General features: G+C 47.2%; 1 protein-coding gene across 2 annotated transcripts in view; it reads right to left on the bottom strand.

Annotated features, from left to right (window-relative positions):
- The window catches only part of OTUD7A (OTU deubiquitinase 7A), a 162923-nt gene that overhangs the window by 60509 nt on the left and 89306 nt on the right, over nucleotides 1–13108 (bottom strand). For both annotated transcript variants that reach the window (XM_068991431.1, XM_068991432.1), the window contains exon 3: nucleotides 9787–10005. In XM_068991431.1, the coding sequence (XP_068847532.1) occupies nucleotides 9787–10005 (219 nt within the window). The remainder of the gene's footprint in view (nucleotides 1–9786; nucleotides 10006–13108) is intronic.

Below are 13108 nucleotides of genomic sequence, written 5' to 3'. Positions count from 1 at the left end.
TCTGCCATAAGGGTGGTGTCATTTGCATATCTGAGGTTATTGATATTTCTCCTGGAAATCTTAATTCCAGTTTGTGCTTTATCCTGTCCGGCATTTCCCATGATGTACTCTGCATATAAGTTAAATAAGCAGGGTGACAATATATACAGCCTTGACATACTCCTTTCCCAATCTGGGACCAGTCTGTTGTTCCATGTCCAGTTCTAACTGTTGCTTCTTGACCTGCATACAGATTTCTCAGGAGACAGGTCAGGTGGTCTGGTAGTCCCATCTCTTTCAGAATTTTCCAGTTTTTTGTGATCCACATAGTCAAAGGCTTTTGCATGGTCAATAAAGCAGAAGTAGATGTTTTTATGGAACTCTCTTGCTTTTTCGATGATCCAGCAGATGTTGGCAATTTTATCTCTGGTTCCTCAGACTTCTCTAAATCCAGCTTCAACATCTGGAAGTTCATGGTTCATGTACTGTTGAACCCTGGCTTGGAGAATTTTGAGCATTATTTTGCTAGCGTGTGAGATGAGTGCAATTGTGCGGTAGTTTGAACATTGTTTGGCATTGCCTTTCCTTGGGATTGGAATGAAAACTGACCTTTTACAGTCCTGTGGCCACTGTTGAGTTTTTCAGATTTGCTGGCATATTGAGTGCAGCACTTTCACAGCATCATCTTTTAGGATTTGAAATAGCTCAACTCGAATTCCATCACCTCCACTAGCTTTGTTCATAGTGATATTTCCTAAGGCCCACTTGACTTTGCATTCCAGGATGTCTGGCTTTATGTGAGTGATCACACCATTGTGATTATCTGGGTCGAGAAGATCTTTTTGTGTATTTCTTCTGTGTATTCTTGCCACCTCTTCCTATTGTCTTCTGCTTCTGTTAGGTCCATACCATTTCTGTCCTTTATTGTGCCCATCTTTGCATGAAAAGTCCCTTGGTATCTCTAATTTTCTTGAAGAGATCTCTAGTCTTTCCCATTCTATTGTTTTCCTCTATTTCTTGGCATTGATCACTGGGGAAGGCTTTCTTATCTCTCCTTGCTCTTCTTTGGAACTCTGCATTCAAATGGGTATTTCTTTCCTTTTATCCTTTGCCTTTCGCTTCTCTTCTTTTTATAGCTATTTGTAAGGCCTCCTCAGACAAACATTTTGCCTCTTTGCATTTGTTTTTCTTGGGGATGGTCTTGATCACTGCCTCCTGTACAATGTCACGAATTTCTGTTCATAGTTCTTCAGGCACTCTATCAGATCTAATCCTTTGAATCTATTTGTCACTTCCACTGTATAAACATAAGGGATTTGATTTAGGTCATACCTGAATGGTCTAGTAGTTTTCACAGTTTCTTCAGTTTCAGTCTGAATTTGGCAATAAGGAGTTCATGATCTGAGCCACAGTCAGCTCCAGGTCTTGGTTTTGCTGACTGTATAGAGCTTCTCCATCTTTGGCTGCAAAGAATATAATCAATCTGACTTTGGTGTTGACCATATGGTGATGTCCATGTGTAGAGTGTTCTCTTGTGTTGTTGGAAGAGGGTGTTTGCTACGACCAGTGCATTCTCTTGGCAAAACTCTATTAGCCTTTGCCCTGCTTCATTCTGTACTCCAAGGCCAAATTTGCCCATTACTCCAGGTATTTCTTGACTTCCTACTTTTGCATTCCAGGCCCTATAATGAAAAGGACATCTTTTTTGAGTGTTAGTTTTAGAAGGTCTTGTAGGTCTTCATAGAACCATTCAACTTCAGCTTCTTCAGCATTACTAGTCAGGGCATAGACTTGGATTACTGTGATATTGAATGGTTTGCCTTGGAAATGAAGAGATCATTCGGTCGTTTTTGAGAATGCATCCAAGTACTGCATTTTGGACTCTTTTGTTGACTATGATGGCTACTCCATTTTTCCTAAGGGATTCTTGCCCACAGTAGTCATCTGAGTTAAATTCACCCATTCCAGTCCATTTCAGTTCACTGATTCCTAAAATGTCAATGTTCACTCTTGCCATCTCTTGTTTGACCACTTCCAATTTGCCTTGATTCATGGACCTAATACTCACTCCAGGTTCCTATGCAATATTGCTCTTTACAGCATCGGACTTTACTTCCATCACCAGTCGCATCCACAAGTGGGGGTTGTTTTTGCCTTGGCTCCATCTCTTCATTCTTTCTGGAGTTATTTCTCCACTGAGCTCTAGAAGCATACTGGGCACCTACTGACCTGGGGAGTTCATCTTTCAGTGTCCTATCTTTTTGCCTTTTTATATCGTTCATGGGGTTCTCAAGGTAAGAATACTGAAGTAGTTTGCCATTCCCTTCTCCAGTGGACCACGTTTTGTCAGAACTCTCCACCACGACCCATCCATCTTGGGTGGCCCTATACTGCATGTCTGATAGTTTCACTGAGTTAGACAAGGCTGTGGTCCATTTGATCAGATTGGTTGTCTGTGATTGTGGTTTTCAGTCTCTCTGCCGCCTGATGGAGAAGGAGAAGAGGCTTATGGAAGCTTCCTGATGGGAGAGACTGAGGGGGAAACTGGGTCTTGTTTTGATGGGTGGGGCCATGCTCAGTAAATCTTTAATCCAATTTTCTGTTGAAGGGTGGGGCTGTGTTCCCTCCTTGTTATTTGACCTGAGACCAAACTATGGCGGAGGTAATGAAGATAATGGGGACTTCCTCCAAAAGGTCCCATGCACACACTGCTACACTCAGTGCCCCCAACCCTGCAGCAGGCCACTGCTGACCCACGCCTCCACCCTCCTGGACACTCATGAGCAAGTCTGGGTCAGTCTCTTGTGGGGTCACTGCTCCTTTCTCCTGGGTCCTGGTGCACACAAGGTTCTGTTTGTGCCCTCCCAGAGTCTGTCCCCAGTCCTGTGTAAGTTCTGGTGGCTCTATGGTGGGGTTAATGGTGACCTCCTCCAAGAGGGCTTATGCCATACCCAGGTCTGCTGTACCCAGAGCCCCCACCCCTTGTGGCAGGCACACCTCCACAGGAGACACTCAAACACAGTACTGTCTCAGTCTCTGTGGGGTGTCTGGGTCCTGGTGCACACAAGGTTTGTTTGAGCCCTCTGAGTGTCTCTGGCAGATATGGGATTTGATTCTAAACTCAATTTCACCACTCCTACCATCTTGCTGGGGCTTATCCTTTGCCCTTGGACATGGGGTATCTCCTCAAAGTTGCTCCAGGGCTGCAAAGTCACCGCTCCAGTGCCAAGCAGCCGCAGCTCATACTGCATACTTTACATACCCAAAAGTCTGAAATAGCCCAACTGTTATGGCTTGAATGTTTGTGTTCCCTCTTCATATGCTGAAGCTCTAACCCTGGCATGGCTATGTTTGGAGATGGGACTTCTAAGGAAGTAATTAAAGTTAAATGAGGTCAGTAGGGTGGGGCCCTAATCTGATAGGATCAATGTCCTTGCAAGAGACACCACAGAGCTCATTCTGCCTCCTCTCTCCTGAAAGTCTTTTACAGGAAAGACCACATGAAGACAACAAAAAGATATAAGTCAACTTAAGATTTAAGTTCAACTTAACTTCTGATTTAAGTTGGCTCCCAGAGGTAAAGACTCTCATCCAGTTGAAAGCATTTCTGAGGCTGTGAGTCAGCAGTGACCATCCTGGAGGATCACCCAGCTATGGTAAATGCCAGCACCTTACAGCCTCTGGAGAACCAAAAATGGCCCAGTGCTATTCTAATGTCTCCAGCTGTATCCAGAATGGGATGCCCAAGATTAAGGACTCTTCGCAGGAGCAACAGGACTGAGAATATGGTTCACAGTTTCTACTCCAAGCTCTGACAGCGTGATCATTCACGTCTCCCCACACAATGACTTCATTTAAGAACAGGCCCAAAAACCATGGGAACTAGCACTGTGAATGTTAAGAAACAAAAATGAAATCTTGAGCTCCTACAAAGAAGAAAATCAGATGAACATCACCAATATGAGGCTGTGGTATTACATATAGGTGAGGGGCTATTAGTCACTTACTCTGCCTTTTCTAAGTAATTTTTTTGGGCTTTGTAACAGATGGTTGTTGTTGTTTAGTCTTTAAGCTGTGTTTGGATGCTTTTGCTACCCCATGGATTATAGGCCACCAGGCTTCTCTGTCCATGGGATTTCCCAGGCAAGAACACTGGAGTGGGTTGCTATTTCTTTCTCCAGGGGATCTTCCTGACCCAGGGATCAAACCCGAGTCTGCTGCATTGCACGTAGATTCTTTACCACTGAGCCACCGGGGAAGCCCAGGACAGATGGTTCAGTTCAGTTCAGTCGCTCATTCACATTTGATTCTTCACAACCCCATGGACCACAACACGCCAGGCCTCCCTGTCCATCACCAACTCCCAGAGTCTAGTCAAACTCATCTCCTTTGAGTCGGTGATGCCATCCAACCATCTCATCCTCTGTTATCCCCTTCTCCTCCTGCCTTCAATCTTTCCCAGCATCAGGGTCTTTTCAGATGAGTCAGCTCTTTGCATCAGGTGGCCAAAGTATTGGAGTTTCAGCTTCCACATCATTCCTTCCAATGAACACCCAGGACTATCTCCTTTAGGATGGATTGGCTGGAACTCCTTGCAGTCCAAGGGACTCTCAAGAGTCTTCTCCAACACCACAGTTCAAAAGCATCAATTTTTCAGCTCTCAGACTTCTTTATAGTCCAACTCTCACATCCATACATGACTACTGGAAAAACCATAGCCTTGATGAGATGGACTTTTGTTGGCAAAGTAATGTCTCTGCTTTTTAGTATGCTGTCTAGGTTGGTCATAACTTTCCTTCCAAGGAGTAAGCATCTTTTAATTTTATGGCTACAGTCACCATCTGCAGTGATTTTGGAGCCCCCCAAAATAAACTCAGCCACTGTTTCCCCATTTATTTGCCGTGAAGTGATGGGACCGGATGCCATGATCTTAGTTTTTTGACTCTTGAGCTTTAAGCCAACTTTTTCACTCCCCTCTTTCACTTTTATCAAGAGGCTTGTTAGTTCATCTTTACTTTCTGCCAGAAGGGTGGTGTCATCGGCATATATGATGTTATTGATATTTCTCCTGGCAATCTTGATTCCAGCTTGTGCTTCCCCCAGCCCAGCATTTCTCAAGATGTACTCTGCATATAAATTACAGTGGAAGTGAGAAATAGATTTAAGGGACTAGATCTGATAGACAGAGTGCCTGATGAACAGATGGTTACCACAGTTTAAAATAAGATGTCATTTTGCTTGTCACCCATGAAAACTCTTGAATGAAAGAAAACATAACGAGACAATTTCTATGAGAAAGGCGAGTTCATTCTTGCCCTGTGATTCTCTTTAATATTGCGGCCCTTCTGCAGCCACCACATTCACCTAGGGCCATTGAATCACCTTCTCTGGGTATCACTGTGCTCTGCAAATGCTTCTGAGATTTCCTCCAAGGGGACCGTGAGGATTTGCTCCTGTTCTGTCTCCGTTATGTTTCACCCATGCTCCAGACTTCCTCATCCAGCTGGTACCCAACAGTGCACAGGGCTGTTAGGAGTGCTGTAGGAGGTCCCTATGATGAGTAAATCCCCTCCCTTGGACTTCATCCCACACTAACTCCCATATCTGCTTCTTTATCTCAGACTGCTCCTGAACTCCAGACCCACATGTTCAACTGGATGCCAACTTTCCAAGTCTCAACAGGATTTGAGACTTTGCTTCTATGTCACCGCCAACCCCTCTTCCATGGGTCTGTGTCTCCACATGGCACCACCATCTACCCACCATCAAGCAGGGTCATGCTTGACTCTTCTCTTTCTGCTATTGCCCCATCCAATCCATCAGTGAAATCTGTAGGACCTTCCTCAAAACAGATCCTGGTTCACATCTAGCTATTTCCTGCCACCTCCACTGCTACCCCCAAGGCTCTGGGCTATCTGCTGCTCTTCCTGCTCCGTTTTCCTCTGCAGAGTCCACTCTCAAAAGAACAGCCAGGACACGTCAGTGTGAATACAAACATGTCACCACCCCTTCTTAAAGCCCTCCCGGGGCTGCACAACCTCCCTACTGTTAACCCTGAGGCTCAGGAGTGCTCCCTGGCCCCTGGCTGCCATTCTATCACCTTCCTTTCCAACCCCGCCAGCCTTCATCCCACCTGCTCCCACATTCTACCTTCCTTAAATGAGCCAAGGCTTTGAGTGTGTCCCATGGCTCATTCCTCCTTGCCCTCAAGAACCCTGCCTTGGGCTCCCTCCCTTCTCCTCGGAGCACCTACCGCATGGTCTTGTGCCGTATGCATGGTCTGCCTTATCATCTTTCTTCCCCACTAGAACCTCATCTCCATGAGGGCAACAACTTCACCTGCGTGGTTCATAATGATGAGATTTCCAGCACCTGGATGGGGTGTCTGTGGGACTGCAATTCAGGCTTGCTGTGGGTGCAGTTCTGGCAGCTGTCTTATCTCCTACATTAAGATTGAAGGAAGTGAGGCTCCAGCTGACCTGCAGGGCTGGGCTGACTCACGAGGCCTTCAAAAACCTGCACATGTGAGAACTTCTCTGTCAGACTCACTCTAATCCAACTCTCCTCCTGTGGAGACAGACTCAACAGCAAACTCCGAGGCGTCCCCACTTTTTCTGCACACGATGACTGCACTGTGTGCAGTGACACAGACATGCCTCTGCCTTTGGACCCACATACTTGCTGAAGCATCGTGCCATCTCATCCCATTCAGGGGTGTCCAAAAGGGGCAGGGGTGCCTGAAAGGGGCAGGAGCGCCAGACGTTGCTTTCCAAACCGAGAGACTCATGATCTCTGAGTCTTCTTAAGTGTGAACTCAGCAGGTTGAGAGACAAATACTTTCTTGAATTCTCAGACTAAATGAAGAATGTGAGGCACTTCTTTTCTCTCTCAGGGGGTCAGTGGCTTTATGTCCTGAAGATCTGGCCCTCCTGTCGTCCCCTCCTATCATGGGGCCGGAGTGGGTCATGTCTTCTGGGCTTTTAAGGCCTGCAGAGAATGGCACGCCCTCTCCTGTGGGTTTTGTGGGAGGTGAAGCTTCACCACTCGATACAGAGGCTCCTCAAACAGGTAGGGCTGCCTGTGTGCCTTGTGGAGCTGGGGAGCCACTCTGGACGCCTGCTCTGTGCTGGGCTCGGGGGGAATGGAGCTGGAGTATGGGCCTGGATCACATGAGCCCCCGGGGAGGGAGAAAAGTCCCCACCCTGAGGCCCTGAGACAGAGTTTATATTTCCTTCCAAACACAACTTGCATTATGTCTTGAACAAGCAGATTTTTTTCACTAAATTTTTTTGAGATCCGTATTTCCGTCTCCCATAAACCCAGTAAATAGTACTGCTTATCAGCGGTTGACTCACAGTGATCTGAACACCTAACTACTGGACAAGGGAGCTGACGCGCTGCATGCGGCCATGTCGAGCAGCTCTCTCCCCGCTGTTCCTCCGCGGAGCTCTGCCTGCCCCATGCAGAGTGACAGCAGGGCCCGAGGGACCAAGCCGAGGCTGCCTCCCAGCTCCCCGGCTCTTCACCCAGCCGAGATGGGGGGCTGCCTGGGACTCCTGGGCCTCAGCCAGATTCCCACCAGCATCCAGGCACAGAAAAGGCCTGAAGGATGATCGGTCTACGGCTTAAAGAGAGGTACAGAGAAGTCGATGGATGGTAGGCAGCGGGGCAGAGAGGAATGCACATTTGTTCCACCCTCCACTATTTTGCAGTCCTCTCCTCCCTGTTCTCAGCAGAACCCTGATTTTCAGACTCTCCCTGCCTGGGATCGTGGTCCTGAAGGCTGGGGCACTGGCCAGCCTCCAAAGGCCTCCTTCAGCACTGATGGGGTGCTGTCCGCAGCCCCTGAAAATTTTGGAGTCACAGGACACACACGCCATGCGCTTTGCTGGCTGCTTCCGTGACGCCAACAAGGCTGTTGGCAGGTTGACACTGACAGATTAGTGGGAGAACAAACAACTCCCCAAAAGCCATTTGAAGGAGCAGAGGCTCAAGGTTTTCACAGGCAGGAGAGGCTGAAGAGAAAGGTAGTGAAAGGAGGCATGAAAGTGCACCCAGGTCAGAGGAAAACCCAAAATGCAAAGCAAGCCAGCTGACTCGTCATCGGAGAGTGAACATTTGCAAAGAGTCAAGCAGTGCCCCTTTAAAATGCTGGTTTGGGAGGTAAAAGGTAAGTAAAAATTAATATGTGATCCATCGGAAAAAAATAACAGAAAAGACCTTCCAAAAGAGCAAAAGCTCTTGCTGAGCATGATAAGGCTGGAGGAGAAGGCTGGTATGGTGGACTCCACGCCCTTTATCAGGACTGGGGCCTTAAGTGAGGCAGCAATTATCAGTGCTACCGATCATGCTCGAGGCTGAACTCTGTCAAGCACTTGGCTACCATGGCCTTCAAGAGAAATTAGTTCATGAATTATTTTCCTTTGTAACTTACCCCAAGTTTCCCTTCTCTGAGACTAGTGAATATTAGGTTTAAACTATCTCATAGAGGCATCTTTAAAATAGCCAGCCTCTAGAGAGAGGGCTTTAGTGTTAGCTGTTTAGTCATGTCCAACTCTTTGCGACCCCATGGACTATAGCCTTACGTGGACTGTAGCCTTCTAGGCTCCTCTGTTCGTGGAATTCTCCAGGCAAGAATACTGGAGTGGGTTGCCATTTCCTCTTCCAGAGGACCTTCCCCACTGAAGTCAGGTCTCTGGCACTGTGGGCATATTCTTTACCATCTGAGCTACCGTGGCTAATCCAGAGAGAAGGCCTGGAGGTAAGACAGGACCAGGTGTGGCGGCTGGTCTCTGAGCTGCTTTTGGCAGCTGTGCAGCAGTGGAGAAAACAGTCACAACATCAGACCCAACACAGGTATCGGGAATGTGGATCCTGTTATTAAGCCAAATACCCTGAGGGTGAGGCTTCCAAGTCCTGGGCTGAGACCTGGCTGCCAGCCTGCCCAGCACAAGTAAGGCCCCACTCACCACCAGCCCCTCTTCATCTTTGGGGATTTAGTGGCCCCACGGAGGATGCACAGGGGCCTGAGAAGAAGGCACAGGATCCTCTACACGCATGTCTGAGAAGCCCCAAACATGTGACTACGCAAAGATTTACAGTGCAAATGATCATGAGGGAGACAGAGGCTGCCTGTCTCAGAAAGAACCAAGGTCTGTTTCAGAATTTGTTTGGAACGAGTTAGTTTATTCTTAGGAACTCCAAAGAAGACAAGTTTGGTTTACTCCCTGAATCTTGTCATCATTCGGGATGTCAGAGAAACATTAAGGAGATCAGGAAACCAAAGTCAGGTTGTATGCTTCCTTAACCTGGAGCTGGGGGTGCAGGTGTGGGTGGGGGAGGGCAGGAACAGTTCCACAGGGCACCGTGCTGTCTAATGCTCAGCCTCACCAGGCCGGCATCCATCCTTTTCAGGTCTTTGCAGAGGGGAAAACTGAGGCTGAGAGAGGCCATGAACTTGCCTGTGTCCACAGAAAGTGCCAGGGTCTCCTATTTCTCTCCAAGCGTAGGGTCTTTTGTCCAGGACCCACTTGGGCCATCGTGGTTGGATAGGAAAGGAGAGAAGTTAAGGCAAAGCAGCTTGGGGTTCTCTGCGGGGACCTGACCTGGCCAGGCTTGATTAGGAACAAAGAGAACTCTCAGGAGATCTGAGCACCACGTGCTCCTCACCCCACACCACTGGCGCCAGGCAAGGGCCGGGCAGGGCCTGCAGGCACCCAAGTCGACAGAGCGTGGAGCTGGACCACACATCCCTCTTGCCCCCGCCCCCTCCTCCCGACCAGGGGGCCTGCATGGTGGGGGACTCACCTGCCTGCTCCAGGGCCACCATGGTCGCCTGTTCGATCAAGTCCCGTTCCACGAAGCTCCGGAAGTCCTCGCTGTACACACTCAGGTCCGGAAGCTGGAACGTGTAGATGGGCATCTCCAGCGGGAACTGCTCGCTGCTGCACTCGCTCGCCACGTGGGACCGTGCCAAGGACACGATGGCCGAGCTGGCGTGGGAGATCCCCCGCGAGAGCCGCTTCTCTGTGTGGGGGAATGTGAAGGGGGCTGAGTGAGGGGGGCTCTGTGGTTGTGCACACTAGCCCACATGTGCGCACACGAGCACGCAGGATGCATATGCACATGTAAACATACACGGCACACTCATGCAGCACACATGGACACATACACACATGTACACACTCGCCACACATGCAGAGGCACACCCATGGACACCTGCACACCCATTACCTCTCCCTCCCCAGCCTTGCCAGCTCCCAGTGTTCTCGGCAGGCCACCTTCATGCTGGGTTAACATCACCATCACCTGGCACACGGCACTTAGTCAGGAAACCATTCAGAAGGAGGCAAAGGGCAAGTCTACCACACAAATATTCCTCAGCATCTGTAAAGATCAGCAGCCTTGCTTCCTGGGTCTTAAGTTACATGGATCTCAGTTCAGCAGAGCTCTCGAGGCATGAAATTCTACACAGGGGACTTCCTTTGCTTTTATGCTTTTGCATTTTTAAAGTGAGAAGCAATCCATTGGGCTTTCTCCACAGTGGCTTGGATTTTAAGATAGGTCACCTCTACTAAAGTTACTCTTATAAACACACCCTGCAGGAAGATTCCCAGGACACAATTATTAACCCACTGCATGCCTCTATTCTGTCTGGATTTTCTGTTGTCATGGCAATCTTAAAAATTTTTATTTTGCCTAGGCTTTCCAACAAGGGATTAGAAATGCACTGTGGAACTTCTCTAAAATACAACCATTACTTTATTAGGAAGTCGACCATCTGATTTAAATGCTACCATCAAGAAGTAATATTTTAAAAAACATACTTATTTTTTAAAGCCCTGTGCTTAATAGCTAAAGAATTCTTAAATGTGCGATATTAGGAATAAGTTTTTAGTTTTACAATCAATATTTGTAACGATGAAGAATTCTTTTAGCAAGGCACTAGTCCTCTTTTAATTGTGCCCAGAAAACAAAATTCAGACTGGCATTTCAATGAATATTTTCTAATCTTTTCCACCTGTGGTAGACTCATTAGTACCTGTGGCCACTTAAGTTGAATGGATCCCCACTCACATCAGCCTGCTCATGGGTCAGGTTCTGTGCTCTGCTGATGCCTCTCTGAGCCGTGCTTCTGCCCCTGCTGTGCTGGCAGGAAGCCCATGCCCACGCCTTCATCAAGAGGGGAAGCTCTAGTCCCCCACATGCAAGAGTAGATGACAGCACTGCCATAAGGTAACTCTGCTAAAGCAGATGAAAAACAAGAGGCCTTTGACCCTGGTATAAGTTAACTTTAAGCTCAAATTTAATTCTCCGAGGCCTCATATACTTGCATGGTAAGTCTCAAGACAGAGAATTTCAAAACGGATAGTTCTGATTCACCTTCAATTTCATTCTGAGATGAATTCAAGATGATTAAAGTATGTTGTATTTTGAAGAAGGACAAGAAGAGAGATCAGACCACATAGGCCATGAGGAAGAGGAGCCAGGGAGCACACGGGCCAGTTGGTTGTCCTGTCCCCCAGGGCAGGGTAAGAGGAGACCCCATGCCCCTCTGCCCCTCACAGACCTTGCTGAGGTCACATTTCTTGCCACCAGCTACCTTTCTGGAATCTGGGAAAAGAGGAACTACCCCATCCTTCAAGACACAACAGTTTGCTTGAACACCCAAGGTAACATGAACCCACACTGCTCTCAGCAGAGGCAAGGTGCTGGGCAAGGTCACCCATATGTCTCATGGCTTATCAATCAGCATCTATTGCCAACTGATGAGGACCTTGCAAATGCTGTGACTCACAGTATAAATTGATGCTATTAAGCCACTCCAAATATTAATATTTGGAATCTGAGGGGAAAAGTCCTTTTGAACTAAAAGTGAATTATGTTAAAGATCACAAAACAAGAAACAGATGCTCTGAATTCTAACTCCTTCCAACCGCCACCTCCATGAATGCACGTACATAATCACACAGACACACACACACTCACATGCACATACACTCACAAACGGATTCTTTAAACATTAATTCAGCAATTCTTCTTTTGGAATTATAAATAAAATACAACAGGAATTACCATGTTCAAAGTTATGCCCCAGAGAAATACAGAGAGATTTAAGAAAAATACTGAGGGAATATACAGAATTTTCTGACCCTTGTCAAAGCCAGCTCAAGCACTTATGATTTAGTGTAGCAGAAGGAACTATATTCAATATCCTGTGATGAACCACAAAGGAAACAAATGTAAAAAGAATGTATACATACGTATAACTGAATCACTTTGCTGTATAGCAGAAATTAACACATTATGAATCAGCTGTATTTCAATAAAAATAAATTAAATAATGAAATTTAAAAACCCACACTAACAAAAAGCTATCTATGATTTAGGTCAGGGGATGTGTATTAAGTCTGTTTTCTTATTTTCTGTATTCTGGAGGCTCTGGCATCTGGGGCCTCTCTGAATGGGGAGAGAATTTCTCTACGGAATTATCCAATTCTTAGATACTTAGATTCTCAGGACTCACCCAGGACAAACCAATTCAGAGCCCATACTCTGGATCACCTCCTCTATCTGGCTCACACCAGCAGGCCATGTCACTGCCCTAATTAGCCCTGGGCCAGGTGCCAGACAACAAGAGATGGCCCTTACGCCCGCCAAGAGCTGCTGAAATTACTCATGCCAGCCAATCCTAAGTCTGTTTACCCTGTCTTGTCTTTCCCACTGAAACACAACACAGGCTGCTGCCCTTGTTTTCCTCTGTCCCTTCTGCCTTCTGACCAACCCTGGTGCTTCACCGTGTGACCCTACAGGGTGTGTCAAGCCTCCTGTTTCCAGGGAGCTGTGAGTATAAGACTGTCTTCTAGGACAGTCATGTCCCTGTCTGTGTGTCTCATCATATCTGATTAAAACAAGTCCTGGGTACATTTTAAAGCAGGTAGACAAAAATCTTCCTGACCCAGGGATCGCCCTCGGGTCTCCTGCACTGCAGGCGGACTCTACCGTCTGAGCCACCAGGGAAGCCAACTTTTCTAAAAGGGACGGATATACATATTTTAGGCTTTGTGGGCCATACAATTCTCAGTCACAACTACTCAACTCTGTCTTTGCAGCATGAAAGCAGCCATAG

The sequence above is a fragment of the Capricornis sumatraensis genome, chromosome 19 (genome assembly GCF_032405125.1).
Source record: "Capricornis sumatraensis isolate serow.1 chromosome 19, serow.2, whole genome shotgun sequence".
Taxonomy (NCBI): domain Eukaryota; kingdom Metazoa; phylum Chordata; class Mammalia; order Artiodactyla; family Bovidae; genus Capricornis; species Capricornis sumatraensis.
The sequence above is the reverse complement of the archived record's forward strand: the minus strand, read 5'-3'. Positions and strand labels throughout refer to the sequence as shown.